Below are 16,389 nucleotides of genomic sequence, written 5' to 3' on the forward strand. Positions count from 1 at the left end.
GCGCGGGCCGGGCAGGCTGCGGCGACGGCCGCCGGGCTCTTCCGCCGCATACGCGGGCCGCGCGGCCCCCTGGAATGAGACGGAGTCACGGGCGGGGTCCCGGGCCAGCCCCCGCCCGCCCCCGCCCCTCGCCCTCTCACCTACCGGGCAGGTGGCCGGCGGGGGGCGCCGGGGCGGGCGCGGGGCCTTCGCGGGTGGCGGGGCTGCGGGGCGCGGGGCCCAGGGAGGCCTCGGCGACGCTGCTCAGCAGGGCCAGAGCGGCCAGGGTTGGCCACAAGGCCGGCTGCGCAGAGAGACAAAGTGGGGCCTCAGGGAGGAAGAGGGCACCCTGGTGGGCTCGGGGTGCGGGGAGCTCAGGAAGAGCTGACGTTGGAGCATTATGGGTCGGCGGCCTCAGAGAGCCCAGGGGAGAAATCACCGGAGGGCATTGACCTTCCTCCGTTGTCCTGGTCCCTCCCTGACCATTTCCCCTCCCACTTCTGATGCCTGCCCAGGCCAGGCCACGCCACGCCCCACTCTCCCTCCCCAGTCAAACCACCTTTCCTCGAGACCGGGTGGGAGTCCCTGGGAGAACCACTCACCAGCCGCCTAGGCCGAGGCCCGTGGGGCGGCACAGAAGGGCCTCCACATCCAGGTTCCATCTCTGTCACTACCAAGAGCTCCCATCAGCCGCAGTTGACCTGTTTCCCCACCCTCCTCTTGAGGCAGCTTCGAACATTGAAAGATGGGTTATCCTTTGAGCAGCTCATCCCTCCACTTCCGTTTCCCCAGGTGAGGAACAAGGGGCTTGGGGAGCTAGACTCGACCCAGGAGGACGAGAGGGAGCTGCATGGAGAAACTATGTCTTGGCACTTTGCATCTGTGCCCTCTTTCAGTCCTCACAACTCCACGAGGTAAACGGTGTAATCTCCATTTTCCAGATGAGCAAACTAGGCTCAGAGAAGCTCAGCGACTGCTAAGGTCCCAAGGCTAGGCCCACACAGCGGGTGGGGGGAGTCTCTTTCCCCAGGACCTTCCTGCTCTGTGCTGCAGGGCTGGAGCTGCCAGGATTGGCTGGAGAAGAGAGTAGTTGGACGCCCTCGTCCTACAGTCTTCTCTCCAGGCTGCAGAGGAGGAAGTTGTGGCCTGGAGAAGAATTAGGATGCTTGCTGGGTGACCTGAGTGTTGTCTGACGATCGTGAGGCCCAGGCCCTTAGCCTGTGCAGCCCACCCAGCCTGCTGCACCTTGCTCCTCTGTGATTCCTATCTGGACCCAGAGCCCCCTCAGTTCTCTCTTCTGACCACAAATGGTGGGGGCTGAGAGGTCAAGAGCATGGGGGCCTGGGCCGTGGCTCTCTAGGGCCACCAGGGGGCAGCATCCGCCAAACCTGCAGACTCAAAGGAGGGTGGGCTTTTCCAGACACTCAGCCAGACTCAGGCCGAGCAACTCCCAGCAGGGCCAGCCAGGCCTCCATACCAGCCTGGTCTCTGAGAGCTGGGCCAAGTCTGTCCCATTCCAGCTTCCTGTGGATCTGGCAGCCTGGCCCTGCTCCTAGAAGTTCGTCCCACGAGCCATGCTTCCTGAGCTCAGCCAGCCTTTCTGAGTCCCACCAGCCTTCATGAGTCCACATTGGCCGGCACTCCCAAATACTCCGGGGCCCCAGAGCCCTCATGAGCCCTCAGTAACTGGCCAACTCTTGGGTCCCAGCCGTCACCTTCACCCCCACCCCCAAGCACACAGAATGCCTCATACCTGTGGTCTGGATCTCCCAGGCCTCCCTGGTGGGGTCCTTCAGGGCCAAGTGTGATCAGCTAATTGAAAACGGGCCCTGAGGGGCCAGGCTCTCACTGATGGAGGGAAAGCAGGGCAAGGCAGCTTTAAGGGCCCCCTGCACTAGGGGGAGCCCAGGAGCGGGTCTCTTGAAGGCACCTCGGGCCCTCTCTTACCCTCCCAGTCATCTGAGGCCTTTTGGTCCTCCAGCCCTTGCCTCCCCATCTGCCAGCCCCATACTCACCACAGGAATCCTGCGCCGTGTTCTTCTAGGCACCTTTCCTGGGACCAGTGCCCGGCTTTCCCCCGCAGCTCAAAAGGCTCATGCCCAGGACTATGCACCTGGCAGCGCCTTTTAGCCAAAAGTGTGGCCTTGGCAGCCAGTCTGTGCCCTGTAGCAGCAGTGAGAGCCTCACATTACAGCGGGCTGGCAGGGCGTCCGCAGTCGGACCAGCGACAAGAAGGACTGAGGGGGCTGGGAGGGGCGGAGAGCTGCGCATTGGGCCCAGGAGAGGGAGGATGTAAGAAAAGAGTGGAGGGGAACTATTCTGACTGCTCCCCCTAAACCCAGGGCTGGGACGAGGGGTGGGCAAACAGGTCAGCTTACCGCGGGTGCAGGGCCCTGGGTCTGGGACGCAGGGAGGGCTGGGGCCCGAGGGACCTGCTGCTGGTGGAGCCCGTGGGCCGTGTCTGGGGGCCGGGCCCAACTCCATCCCTCAGCAGTCTCATGCCCGCCGCCGTCCGGTGTCAAATTCCAGCCCCGGCGTCACCGGATCCCGGGGTGGGGCCCGGAGCGCTCCCGCCCCGCCCCACCTTTCTGGGCTCACCTGGCTGCTCCACCCGCCGGGGAGCCGTCCCCGCCTGGCTCCGCTAGGTCCCCCAAGGTGGGAGGAGGAGAAGCTGGGAAGGGCCCCCGGGACGCAGGGTGGAGAACTCCGGCGGCGGCGATGCGCGGACACTGGGCGTTCAGAGTTTGTGGACACGCGAAGTAGGGAGTTGAGAGGCCGGGCTGAGGGCGGGAGAGGGAGAGCGAGGGCGGGGAGGGAGGGACAGGCTGGCCCCTGCCTTGGGCCACTGGCTGTCCGGTTCGCGCCGTCCCCGGTCCGGCTGGCCGCCCTGCGGTGACTGCTCTCCGCTGTCTGATCCGCCACAAGTTTGTTCTCTCAGCAGAGCCACGGAACTCGCTGGGTCGGCGCGCACCGCGCCGGGGCTCTCAAGGGCTGACCCTGCTCCAGCCGCTCCCCCGCGCCCACCGCTCCCCTCCCGAGCGGCCGAGCGGCCGGGGCGGAGTAGAGACACACCTGCAACTCCGCTCTCAGCCGGCACAGCGGGGCAGTGCTGGTAGGAGAAGGTGCCCAGGGCTGAAGAAGGGGAGGTCATGGAGGAGAGACATTTGCGCTGAGGTTGAGGTAGGGGCTGGAGGGTGGTATTCTGATGCCTAATGATAGCAATTTGGCAGGTGAGGTGGAGGTTGGGTGACTAATATGGATAGAGGTAAGGAAAGGCCAGATCCTGTGTGTCATCTTAGGGAGTCTGGACTTTAATCCCAGTGACTCTGGGGACCACTGAAGGGTTTCAGGCAGTAGAATGGTGTGATTAGACATGCGTTCCAGTGACTGACTCTGGCTGCCGTGGTGAGGATGGTTTGGAGATATGTCTGGAGGCTGCTGGGAGAGAGGAGTCTGAAGCAGAGCTGTGGGGAGAGTGTGGGGCTACCCAGCCTCTTCCAGGACCACACCTTTTTGAAAATTCAGTTGTGCCTGCTTGCCTGGGGTGAGGGGTAGGACAGACAGAGGCATGCCGTTGGCCTAGGTGACCAGGTGGAAGGGATGCATTCTGGCAGCTGGGGCTCCCTGGAGGAGGGGCAGGCTGGGGCCAGGTGCTCATGAGTTCAGTGTTGGACCTGTCGAGTGGGAAGGATCTGTGGATCATTCTAGTTGAAATGTTCAGGGAGCAGCTGAATTTGTAGCCTGGAGCGAAATGGGGTGCAGATGGCAATTCGGGAATTGTCAACCAACTGACAACTGGAAGCTGTGGGTGGGAATGAAAGTGCTCAGGGAACGTGGGTGGACCAGCTATGCCCTGACTATGCACCAGAACAACCTGTGGACCTTTTAAAACTACCCACATCTGGGCCCCACCCAAGACCTCAATCAGAGTCTTGGGGGTGGGCATGCGCAGTTTTCCAAACTTGCATAGGTGATTCTGGGGTATGGCCAGGGCTGAGAACCACAGCTTTTGTGAGAGCAGTTTCTGCACAGTGGTGGGGATAAGCCAGCTTGCAGAGAAGTGCTTGGTGGGGGCGGGGGGTTCTCAGCCCTGGCCATACCCCAGAATCACCTATGGAGGTGTTGAGTGGGGGGGGGGGCGGGGTTTGCAGTCCACAGGCTTGACAGGACCCCTTTGGGACAGGAGGCCAAGCTGTGAGCAGCTCTGCTCTCTGCTACCTCCTACAACCACTGCCCAGATGGGCTGGCTTCCCTGGGTTTGCCTGTCCCTCAGTCAGGGCCTTGCTTTCCCCTCAGCTGAGGAAGCTTCTGCCTGAGGACAAACCACAGCGGTAGGGGCCATATGGGAAGTTGGTGGTCCTTGGGATGGCCTGGACTCTTGGATTGGGATGGAAGGTAAGAGGTGAGAGGCCGGCCAGCCCCACCGACTGCCACAGTGGCAGCTCTGGCAGGAAGCTCACTCCAAGGTCTCAGGTGTAGGCATGTGTTTGCCCATTCTCAAGCCTGCCTGGGATGCTGGGGAAGGGAGGGATCAGATTCCAGGATTCTAAGGGGGTAAGGTGTTGGGGGATGTCCTTTCTGATGTTCACCAGAGGGGCCTAGAGCTGGGCTGTGCCCTCCTGTTCTGTGCAGGAAGAGGGGGTCTGGGGGACAGGGTGTGCCTGTGTGTTAAGGGTGGGGTGGGGCATGTCCTTTCCAGGGCTCAGCTGGAGATGCCAGGAGTAGGTTAGGTTTGTGGGCCTCTGTGTGTTGGGGGCTTGGTGGTGTATCTTTCCTGTGCTTGCAGGAACCTCTGTCCCTGTAGAGCTGAGGCTGTAGTGACCCAGAAGTGCTGTCCTAGGACTGTGGCTTCAATCCCCTGCCCTCTGGCTCCTTTAGGAGGCACCAGGGTAGACTCTGGGGCGTGCCCTGATGCTCACGGTTGGCAAAGAGGGTGCAGGACTGTGTGGGACAGGAGAGGCTCCAGAAGCTCCTAGGTGGCTACCCAGGTCCTGCAGTTGACCTGAGAATTGAAAGGGTCCCAGCAATCCATAGGCTGGAGAGATGGCCCTTGGGTTTAGCATAGTTGCTGAGGCTCCAGGTTCCTGTTTCTTCCAGGAAAGTCAGAGAAAGCAAGAGAAGGCCAGGTTCAGGGAAGAACTTTATTGCTTCCATGGTGGCTGCCCAGGACTGCTGCCCACAGCCTGGGTAAGGACCTTGAGCCTCGCTTCCCTCTGGTCCAGGCTAAAGGCAGAACCCCAGGACCTGACAGTCTCATTGTTAAAACCCAGAACAGGGACCGATGCTGTGGCTGAGTGGTTAAGTTCACGCACTCCGCTTCGGCAGCCCAGGGTTTCACTGGTTCGGATCCTGGGCGCGGACATGGCACTGCTCATCAGACCACGCTGAGGCAGTGTCCTACACGCCACAACTGAAAGGATCCACAACTAAAATATACAGCTATGTACTGGGGGGATTGGGGGAGAAAAAGCAGGAAAAAAAAACCCAGAACAGCTGCCAAGCTGGTCAGCCTGGGCCTGGGGCACCGTCTTATGGATCAGTTGCGGTGGGGGGGGGGGGGGGGGGTGGGGGGGGGGGGGGGGGGGGGGGGGGGTCGTGGGGGTTGGAGGGGAGGGTTGCCTGGGGCTGTCTTGTTGGCTTAAAGGATGGCTCCAAGGTTTCCCTGTGGGACAGCTAGGGGCTGGTGAATGGGAATATCCCATCTTCTCCCCAAGAAAGGCCAAACAGCATCGTAAGCTGGAGGGGGCTGGCATGAGATCCTATCTATCTCCCTGTAGCTCCGGAGCAGGGTACAGGCTAGTTTCAGAGTGGGGCACAGGCTAGTTCTGGCTCTCCCACTCTACAGGGAGCCCACTGGTACCGCTGCCTGATGGGCCCTCTACTGGGCCTCTTTCTGTAGGGCAAGTAGACCAAACTGACATCTCCAACCTTATTTAAAAATAAATTATCCCTACCCTCCCCCCAACCCAAATTCACAAAATGATAATACACCAAACACTGATTGGAGAAATGATCCCAGCAGCAGTCTTGCTGCCTAATGTCCACCTCCTGCATGCTGGGCCTGCTAGGCACCGCCAGTAGCCTCCCAGCCTTCTGGCTCCAAGGACCTAGGCTGAGACTGAGGCTGAGTGTTGGTCTCTGAGGCTGGCCTCTGAACAGACACAGCTCTGGGTGCCCCGCCAAGGCCTTGCCACCCCTGGGGCCACTTGGCACTGTCCTTCTCTGGGTATGAAGACTCCTGTGCCTCTCAGGCAGAGCCATACCGAGGCCAATGAAGTGGGCAGGTGGTGGTGGCTGCTGCTTGCTCCTGGCAGTGCATGGACCTCTGTGGCCATGCCCACCTCAGATGCCACTGGTTAAGTCAGTGATGACATGTGCTTTCACCAGCTTCCGCAGAAAGTCTTTTTCTCGCTGAATATTGTGTGTCCAGGACTGGAAGGAAAGAGATGGAGAAGCGATCAGTTGGGCAGCCCAGGTGGCTGCTGGGACACAACCCCACTAGAACGTGCCTTCCCAGGGCTCAATGCCTTCTTCTGACCACCACCCTCCAATGTTCTGTAACTGTGGAAAATCTGCTCTAGAAATGCCATAGCTCATCTTTTCCTTTCCTTGGACTTGGAGAAAATAACCTTCTAATCTCTTTCCCCATCCCAGGAAAACTATGTCTCTTAACTTCTTCCTCCAAGTCTTAGGAGATGTACGCTTTCCAACCTTGTTCCATGGACTTCAACCCTTCCTTGTGTGGCAGCACATCCGGGGCACCTAGGTCCTAGGCACCTTGGGGACAGGCAATGTGAGTCACTTAGGCCCAGCCCGGGTCTGGGGGTGGCCCTGCTGGAAAGAGAACCATGTACGGTGGCTTCGTCATTATCCGGTCTGAAGCAATCCACTCTCCAGGCCTGGGGGCAGCTGATGAAATCCTGCCTCTCAGGTCAGAGGAGCCAGGGGGCCAGAGAACAAGAGGCTCATCTTACTGTTAATGTGGAAATTACAGGGAAGATGCTGCCTTCCAGGGCTTCCCTGGGGGAAGACTGTACCCAGGCTCAGGTTCTTTCCTATCCCCAGTACTCTCACCAGGAAGCTTTGATCACTAAGTCTCTCAAAGAATGAAAAAGAATTGAATGAATGAATGAAAGCCAACAACCTTATCATAGTTTGTACCCAACTGACCACTCTGTTGCATCTGTCAGCACTGAGCCTCGCACAGTGATATTAACAGCCACTATTTACCAGTACTAAGAACTTAAAGCTCTGTCTGGTCCTTATTTGGATCTAGTCAACCTTCTCCAACCTTCCAAATCTTATCAATCTGAAACTCAGGCAAAATTCCCTATTTCCTCTTCTTTGAACATTCCTCATGCTAACCACAATCCTGACTGCCCCTAAGGACTGCGTCCGACAGACACACTCTCAGTGGCGACTCTTCCCCCACATCCGCACTCCACCGAGCCTGGAGGTGGGCAGAGTCCTCCTCACCCTTTATTGCTGCGTCTACACAGCTGTCCCTCCATACTCCCTCAAACCTCTGGCTCCTTTCAGGCTCCTGTCATTACACTCTGCCGTCTGCCAACTGGCCCTCCTTGTTGCAGACCCCTGGGTAATTCACCCTCCTTCCTTGAAGATTCAAGCATCTGGCTTGGTGTTTCCCTTTGAAGGCAGGGACTGTTTGGCCCAGAGTAGGTGCTCAATCGATATGTGTTGAATGAAATGAGATATTATAGGTAAACAGAGGCATGGAGGAATGGCAGGGCCAGGATCCAAGCAAATGTAGAAACTCATGCAGCTCTTTACTTTAATCTTAACCCTTCATCACTCCCCAGGAAGAAGTAACCAATCTGATGGGTCAGTTTCAAGAACACCCACTGGGAGTTACCAAGGGTTGAAAGGTCAGCAGAGGACTGGATATTTGACGATATTAAGGAATTATGTTAATTTTTTAGTGTGATAATGGTATTGTGATAATAAAAAAATAGTCCTTATCTTTCAGAGAGACTTTACTGAAATATTTGTGGCTAGAATGATATGATATCTGAGACTTGTTTCCAAATAGTCAGTGTGGAGGGAGCATGAGAGGAAGAGATGAAACAACACTGGCTGTGTGTTGATAATGGTGGGAGGGGGGACAGGTATGTGGAGTTCATTTTATTCTTCTCTACACTTATGAATATGTTTCACAATGTTCACAATACAGGAGCACACAAAAAGTCTGCTCTGAGGCGTAGTGCTCTCAGACCAGACAGTGCCACCTCTCTGGTGCTCTCTTCCTAATTCCTCCTTCCATGCAGACAGCACAGGAGCCTACTAGAGGTCTCTGCACAACACTGTCTACACTGTCTGTGGGCTGGGGCAGGACTCTGCTAGTCCCAGGTCCCTAGCATCCCTGATTCTGGATGCAGATGTCCATCCCATTCACAGTCCACATGCTCAGAAGAGCCTTCCTTCTCACAGCTCTTTTTCTATCTTTATCTCTGGCTTCTTTTCTGTCACCCAGTCATGAAATATTGGTGCACCTAGGGTCCTGGCCCGATGATCTGCACCTCCTACTCTACTGTCTCCCTGGGAAATCTAATCTGTGCCTGCCTGTCTCTGAACAAGTGGTTGTGCTCAGAACTCACAACTCTACATTTCCAGCCCAGATTTCTCTGCTGTGGCAGATTCCTGTATGAACCCACTTCATCCTCCAGCTACTACTCAGGGCCTCTCCTCCCCTTCTCATCCAGGCCTCCCCAAAAGAGCACTAACTATGCGCCACACTTGTGCTCTGTCTCGCCTTTGCTCACTGTTCAGCTCCTGCACTTGGGCTCCTGTGCCACCACTCTTTTGAAACTGCTCTCACTGCAGTCAGTGGGGACCTCCTAACTGGTACATCCGATGGCCATCTCCCAGGACTCATCTTACTTTACTTCTCTGCAGCACTGGACATTGTAGACACTCTCTTTGCAATGCTGCTCCTTTGGTCCCCATGACCCATCTTCCTAATTCTCCTCTACTTTCTGTCTCCTTTATGAATTCCTTTGACATCCCTTACATATCCCCCAGCATTCCATCCTTGTTTCATGTGTCTTCACATCCCACATACTCCCACTAGGCCTGGAGAATGGGCTCATCAGTTGAGTGGAGGTGAAGCAATGGTGAGGCCAGAGCGCTGAATGGTTCACTTGACTACTGAAGACAACCTCAGGTGACAACAGGGATCCCAAACCCAGATACCAGCATTTTCAGTGAATCCTCATCCAAAAGGTGGGAAGCTAATAGTAATAAGTAGAGGTAAAAACATTAACATTAATAATAATGGCTACATTTATGAGTGCTTACTAGGTGCCAGGCCTTTTTCACACATTATTACATCTAATCTTTCCCAAATCTAGGAGGTATGTGCTCTCCTTACCCCTTTTATTGATAAAGGCAGGAAGGTACAGCGGGCTCTGAACCCAGGCCTTTGATTTCGTAGCCTGTGCTCTTCAGCATGCTGCATGGAGGTGGTGCAGCGGATGCTGTGAGCCTCAGAGTCAGACGGCTCTACAGGATGGGGGGCAATGGCCTGAAAACTGAGAGATGGCATGTGGAAGAAAGGACAGCCTCCACCACAGGGCTTCAGGGAAGGTGCTGTCCTTCTACCTCATGCCTGCATTAAGGCATTAGCCTTGCTGATTTAAAATCCTGTTTCTTACCTCTCTCTTCTCGTCGTCACTGAATGGTTCAGTTCAAGAGTCTTTGCCTCTTGCCTAAACTGCTCTGACAGCCGCCCAGCCAGTTTCTATTCCTTCCTTGCACTCCTCTAGTTCATGCTGTGGCCACCGTGACCCTCCTAAATGCTAATCTCCAGCCTAAAATTCTTCCATGGCTCCCTCCTGCCTTCAGAGCAAAGTCCAAACTCCTTACTAGGGCAGAGAAAGCCTTTCATGATCTGGCTACTGCCTATGTCTATGGTCTCTCACCTTCTGTCTAAAACTTTTAGATAAGGTTTACATAACAGGAATATGTAAGAGACCAAAGATATAAGTAAACAGAAGCCAAGAGGCGGGTAAAAGCTGTGAGAGCAGTTTGGAGTGGGTGCTGGCTGGGGACAAAGAAGATGCATGAAGAGAGGCAGAGATGAAAGATCCACAGGGTCATGGTAATAATGAGGCAGGGCTGGAGCCACTGCTGAGGGGGATAAGACAGCTCTGGAGCTGTCCTGGACCCAGGATGGGCGTCTCACTACCAAACCCCATTCCAGGCAACAGGAGGCCCAGCTGTAAGGCTGTTTCTGCTTTCCCATAAGATTTCCAAGTCTCTCTTATATCTGTGAAATAATGCCCAATAACTTGAGGTAGCCTGAATGAGCCAGAAAAACATGAAACAAGAGAGACGGTAACTGAAGCCATGGGTGGGGATGTACATCTCCCCGAGAAGAGCTAAGTGAGAAGAGAAAATTATCTAAGATGGAGCCCTAGCTAATGCTGATTCTTAAGGGGTGGATTGAAATCAACAACACTGAAAAAGAGAATGAGAAAGACCGGCAAGTAAAATAAGAGGAACACTAGAAATTACTGGCTCAGAAGTCTAAGCAGGAGAGAGTTTCAAAGAGGAAGGAGTGGTCAATATAAAAAGCGTTTCTGAGATACTAGGAAAGATGAGACTTACATTTCTTCACTGGATTTGGCAGCCTTGAGGTAAGTCACTGGTGACCTTGGTGGGAGTCATGCCTGGTGAAGGGGGAAGCCAGGCTGCGAGGGGCAAAGGGCCCAGCAGGAGTGAGGAATGCACAGGGGACAGAGTCCCCACTGTGGCTTCAGTTTCCTCACTGGAGGAGGAAGGGTGGATGGGAGCTTTTGGGGAACATAAGGTTCTGGAACAGTGTGGTGGGGGTTGGAGAAGGGCAAGTAAAAAGACTGATGAGCAGGGATGAGGGCTAGCTGAAATTAGGACTCCTACATTTATAGAACCATGAATCTGCACAGATGGGAAATTTCCTCCAACAACCCCCACCACCCAGATGGAGGAGGAGAGAAGCTGCTCAGAGCACTGGCCCAAGATGTCCGGGTTCCAGGCTGGGATCAGTGGAAGGCTAGTGGTGGAAGTGAAGGGTGTTCTAAGAGGGGTTCAGATTTTCCACATGGAAAATCTAGCTGTAAAGGGAGAGATGCCAGGAGAGGCTGACTGACAGGCTGGGAGAACTTCAATGCTTCTTGAACTCTAAGGTACATGAACATATGGCTCATCTAGGAAGCAATTCTATGTGATAAAGAACTTTAGTGCTTGGCCATGGAAAAGGGGAAGAGGAACACGGGGCGTCCTGGGACTGAGAGGCAATGTCTGTGGGTTGTTTGAGGGGGCAAAGAAGTCCTGTAGGGGAAGGGAGAAATTGCAGTCAAGAGGATGGCTCTGAGCTGGTGCCAAGATGAACAGATGATGGCTGGGGAACAGCCAGGAGGGCAGGTGCAGGGCCAGGGCAAGGAGAGGGCCAGGGAGGGAAAGTTCAGGGAGGAGGCTGAGGGAGAGGGTGCTGGGTTCACAGGGAGGCTGGGAAGAGGGGCACAGAGGATGCTTGGTGGTTAGAGGCCTGCAGGCAGGGATGTACATCTGGTGACCCAACTTAGCTGAGGGTGGGGCAGAGCCTTCCTGGGAGCTCTGGGCAGCCAGATCAGCCACTGGCTCATCCTTTCATCATTCATTTGTGCACACGCAGTCAGAGTCTGTCCTTTGTGCTGGAAGCATCCCCTCCCTCAGCCCTGCCCAGGGACTGCCCCATGCCCAGCTCCACACCTCTTTGATGGCGGCCATGCGCACAGTCTCATAGTAGTGCAGGGGTGCGTTGGGCGTGCTCATGTCGTAGCCAAAACCTGCAACTGCCACCTCATCACAGCCGTGTAGTGCCATGGTCACTGCCACACTGCCAAGGGTCGGGATGTTCTGGAGGAGGAGAGGAAGGAGGTGCAGAGTTCAGCTGGAAGGCTGAGTTAGGCTAAGACCCTCAGCCAAGCTCCCCAGAGCCAAGCTCCATTCCTGAGGACTGAGCCCTCTGTTATTGCCCTGCCACCCAGTTGTTCCCTCCCAAGGCACCTCTGACCCACTTGTCCTCTTCCCTCTCCCAGGACCCAGCTATCTCACCCCCCGGCCCATGAGGCCATTGTTGAAGGGCAGTCCGATGAGGTTGAAGGCAGCCTCCTGGATGAAATACGGGTTGAGAATGCGAATCTCAGGCGGCTCCTTGGGCACTCGAGTGGCCACAGATTTCCAGAAGCCATCCAATGCACTCTGTAGACAGCATAAGTGGGCATGAGCTGGGCACACACTTGCAATGGGACTGGGTGAGTAGCAGGGACCCAAAGTGTGTACAGGCCAATGAGAAACAAGGCGGGGGCATGAGGTGTATCTTGGGGAAGCTGGGGCATGTGGAATAAACACGGCTGGTAGAGAGATGACTCGGTGTGTGGTGGAGACACAAGGTATGTGACAGAGACAAGGGTATGTGGTGGAGAAGAGTGAGCGTGTAGTGATGCCACAGTGTGAAATGGAGGATACAAAGTGAGCTGCAGGGCAGGGCATGGTGTAGGATGCTGGGGTGTGGTGCTCTGGCCTGAGGGGGTTCTTGGGCCAACAGGAAGACCTAACAGCCCAGCTGTCTCCCCTCCCCTTCGCAGCTACTGAGGGGCCCTGGAGGAGCCTGCCCTCTCTCTAGTATCTGCTCTGCTGGGCTCGCCTCCTTTCCTTTCTGTTGTCTTCTTGCTCTCTCAGTCAACTGTTCTAAAGTGACCCTGAAAAATAAAGACAGAATGTGAGCTGGTATGGCACAGCAGAAGAATACTCCAATCCCAGCTCTGCCACTAGGTGCTGGGTGACTTTGGGTAAGCGACAAGCTCTCTGAGCTGCCATTTCTTTTCTGTTTTTTTTTTAAAAGATTGGCACCTGAGCTAACATCTGTTACCAATCTTTTATTTTTTTTCCTTCTTCTTCTCTCCAAAGCCCCCCCGGCATATAGTTGTATATTCTAGTTGTGAGCGCCTCTGGTCGTACTATGTTGGACGCCACCTCAGCATGGCCTGATGAGCAGGGCCATGTCCACGCCCAGGATCTGAACCAGCAAAACCCAGGGCTGCTGAAGCCAAGTGCGTGAACCTAACCACTTGGCCATGGGGCCGGCCCCTGAGCTGCCATTTCTTAAACTGCAAAATGAGACCTCAGAATAGTACTGGAAAGGCATCAGCTTTGAAACATGACATCTCAGTCTCCATTACAGGGCCACAACTTCCTCTCCTTCCAACCCGCTCCCTCCCTCTAGTCTGTCTGACCAGTGACATCCCCCCCATCTGCTCAGTCCATGAGCCCCTCTCAGTCTAGTCCTGGAAGTATGTCACTTCAGCTATTCTCTCATGAACTCCTTGAACCCCCTGCCCCTTGCCCTTCTACTGCCCTAGCCCAGGAAAACCCTGAACTTGGGATCAACCCACTCATCTACCTTGTCCACCCTTATGACCAGGCTTCTGAGTACTGCTGGAGAAAGTCACAAATAAGCCCTGAAGACTGGAGGCATTACCAAACCATGGGCTCTAACCCATTATTTCCAGGGAGTTTATTAGCCTAGAAAACCTAAAGGAATCAACTAAACTTAAAATGGATAGAATAATTTAGTAATGGGATCTGTATTCCAATAGAAAATAGTTATCAGATAGAATAAAAAAGAGATCCCATTTGCAATCCTACAAAAAATATCAAATGCTGAGCAATAAACTTAAATATGTGGAGCCTATAGTAAAAAAAATCTATAATCCTTTATTGAGAGATATAAAAAGATGACCAAAAAAATGGAAGAGACAAACTATATCCTTGGATAGGAAGGGTGAATATTAACACAATGCCAATTCCTCCCAGATTAATGTAGGCTTAACATAATTCTAGGAAAAATCCCAGTAGGATTTATTTATTTATTTATTTATTTATTTGAAATTTACCAAAAGGATTCCAGAAACTCATCCAAAAGCTCTAACAGTAAAAACAGTCCCCCAAATTTAATTAGATATTAGAGTATATTATGAATTTTCAATGACTAAAACAGTGGCAGACATATAAGAATCAATACAAAGATCAGTGAAACAAGATAGCCCAGAAGCAGATCAATATACAGTCATGCGTTGCTTACCCATGGGGATACATTCTGAAAAATGCGTCATTAAGCGATTTTGTTGTTGTGTGAACATCACAGAGGTACTTACACACACCTATGATATAACCTACTACACACCTAGGCTGTGTGGTACTAATCTTATGGGACCACCATCATATATGCGGTCCATTGTCGACTGAAACGTTATGCGGCACATGACTCTGTGTGTGTGTGTATACATATAAGCTTGGGTTATGATAAAGGAAGCTTCACCATCAGTGGGAACAAGAGGATTTTCTCAGCAAGTGATATATGAAAATTTGCTATTTAGAAAAAAGATCCATTTACTTCCTCTCCTCACACCATACACAAAATAACTAAATGCTAAAAAAGTAAAACTAAAAGAAAATTTAGATGTATATTTTATCATTAAACTTCCTAAACATCAATGCAATGTTAGAAATAAAAAGATAAACAGATTTGACTTTGTAAACACTTTTAAGTGTTTTGGTACATCAAAAATATAATAAGCAAAATTAAGAGGGAAACAAAAAAGTGGGAAAAATTTTGTCGCAAATAATAAGAAATACATATTTTAAAAACTTATGAAAAATCAATGACACCCCTAAAAATGGGAAAAGAACATGAAATAGGATTAATAAACATGAAAACACTTAACAGTGACAAAGAAATGCAAATTAAAATAACAAGATACTATTTTTTATCTTCTACAAGAGGTATGTGTGTGTGCATCTGTAGATCTTAGTGCTTGCGGTGTATGCTGAGGTAGAATTCTCTGCACTGCCAGAGGAGTAAAGTTTGGTACAGCCTTTCTAAAAAGCAATCTGAAAATATGTGTCAAAAGCCTCAACGATGTTTGTACCTCAGGACTGCAATATTTCTCTTCTAAAAGTAATCAGAGTGGTGAAGACCGTTGTAAAAATCTGTTTATTACAGAGTTATTTATAAAAGTGAAAAACCAAAAAAAATCCAAAGGTTGACAATAGAGGTTTGGTTAAATGATACATGTATATAACTGAATGTCATAGACATCAAAATTATGTTTTCTAAGAGTTTTGTCACAGGGATGTATCATGATCTATATAACCAATCCTCTGTTCTTGGACATTGAAATTGCATCTGGTTTCCCCAGACCTGCTCCTCCTCCTGTGTTCCCTAGCCTCTACTGTCCATCCAGTCTTCCAAACCAGGAACCTGGAAATTGACCTTACATTCTTCATCTCTCCAGCCCATCCTGTCCTGCTGGTTCTTTTGATTCTATCTTCTTAGAATCCCACAGATCCATCCCTTCCTCCCAAACCCACTGCTACCACCTGAAGTTAAGGTCTCATCATCTTTCAATTGGACCATCATAATGACTGGTCATTTACAGTGTCTGTCTTGTTGACTGCTAAATACCGCAGAGCCCAGTAGAGTGACTGGAACATAAATGGTACATAACAATTGTTGAATTCCATTCATTTACTCAACAAACATGTAATGAGTGCCTAGAATGGGCCACCTCTGCCTCTGAAACCACTTTCCACTCTCTGCCTCAATGATCTTTCTATTTACAAACCAGATCACATCACCATTGCCCACATGAGCTCTGAGCTTTTTAGCCACTAAGGCCTGCCTGCCATTCCAGTTTCCATTTCAGCCCCTCTGAAGTCCCCACCTGCTAATTCACGCCTCTATGCTTTTGCTGTTGCTCTTCCTTCTGTCTCTAATGGCCTTCCCATCTCTATCCATCTGATCCACGCCTACTCGTTTTTTAAGACTCAGCATCTCTTCCTTCCTCATGTCTTTCCTGACCCCCTTCATCCCAAGGTAGAAATGACCTCTAACCTTTGAGAGGTGATAAAATATAGAGTTAAGATCTGCTATGCTTTGAATGTTTGTGTCCGCCTCCCCAAATTCATATGTTAAGCACCTAATGCCCAAGATGATGGTATTAGGAGGTGGGGGCCTTTGGGCGGTGATTAGGTCATGAGAGTGGAACCCTCATGAATGGTATTAAAGCCCTCATAAAAGGGGTCCAAGAGAGATCCCTTGCCCCTTCTCCCAAAAGAGGACATAATGAAAAGATGGCTGTCTAACCAGGAAGCCCTCACCAAAAACCAATCTGCCAGTGCCATGATCCTGGACTTCTCAGCTTACAGAACTGTGAGAAACAAATTTCTGTTGTTTATGAGCCACACAGTCTGCGGTATTTTGTTATAGCAATCCGAGCTGACTAAGACAGAAGATCCTTGGGCCTGGATCCAACTTTACCTCTGGTCACTCACTGTGTGGAGACCTTGGGCAAGGAACTTACCGTTTTC

At 52.3% G+C, this 16,389-nt stretch overlaps 1 protein-coding gene and 1 long non-coding RNA gene across 9 annotated transcripts in view; both read right to left on the bottom strand.

Annotated features, from left to right (window-relative positions):
• Positions 1-11: 11 nt before the first annotated feature.
• On the bottom strand, positions 12-2,952 carry LOC124240185 (uncharacterized). 2 transcript variants are annotated; one of them, XR_006888800.1, is made up of 4 exons: positions 2,358-2,952; positions 1,995-2,142; positions 582-708; positions 12-283 (listed from the first exon to the last, which is right to left on the bottom strand). It is a non-coding gene; the product is annotated as an uncharacterized LOC124240185 (long non-coding RNA). The 2 variants fall into 2 exon arrangements; XR_006888801.1 differs by lacking the exons at positions 1,995-2,142; positions 2,358-2,952 and having other exon boundaries at positions 26-69; positions 145-283; positions 582-1,614.
• Positions 2,953-5,108: 2,156 nt separating this feature from the next.
• ST3GAL3 (ST3 beta-galactoside alpha-2,3-sialyltransferase 3) overlaps positions 5,109-16,389 on the bottom strand; it is a 193,085-nt gene continuing 181,804 nt past the window's right edge. For all 7 annotated transcript variants that reach the window (XM_046662000.1, XM_046662003.1, XM_046662001.1 and 4 more), the window contains 3 exons: positions 12,073-12,219; positions 11,728-11,874; positions 5,109-6,411 (listed from right to left, as the gene is read on the bottom strand). In XM_046662000.1, coding sequence (XP_046517956.1) covers positions 6,322-6,411; positions 11,728-11,874; positions 12,073-12,219 — 384 coding nt within the window. In that variant the 3' untranslated portion in view covers positions 5,109-6,321. The remainder of the gene's footprint in view (positions 6,412-11,727; positions 11,875-12,072; positions 12,220-16,389) is intronic.

Source organism: Equus quagga, chromosome 5 (genome assembly GCF_021613505.1).
Source record: "Equus quagga isolate Etosha38 chromosome 5, UCLA_HA_Equagga_1.0, whole genome shotgun sequence".
NCBI lineage: Eukaryota > Metazoa > Chordata > Mammalia > Perissodactyla > Equidae > Equus > Equus quagga.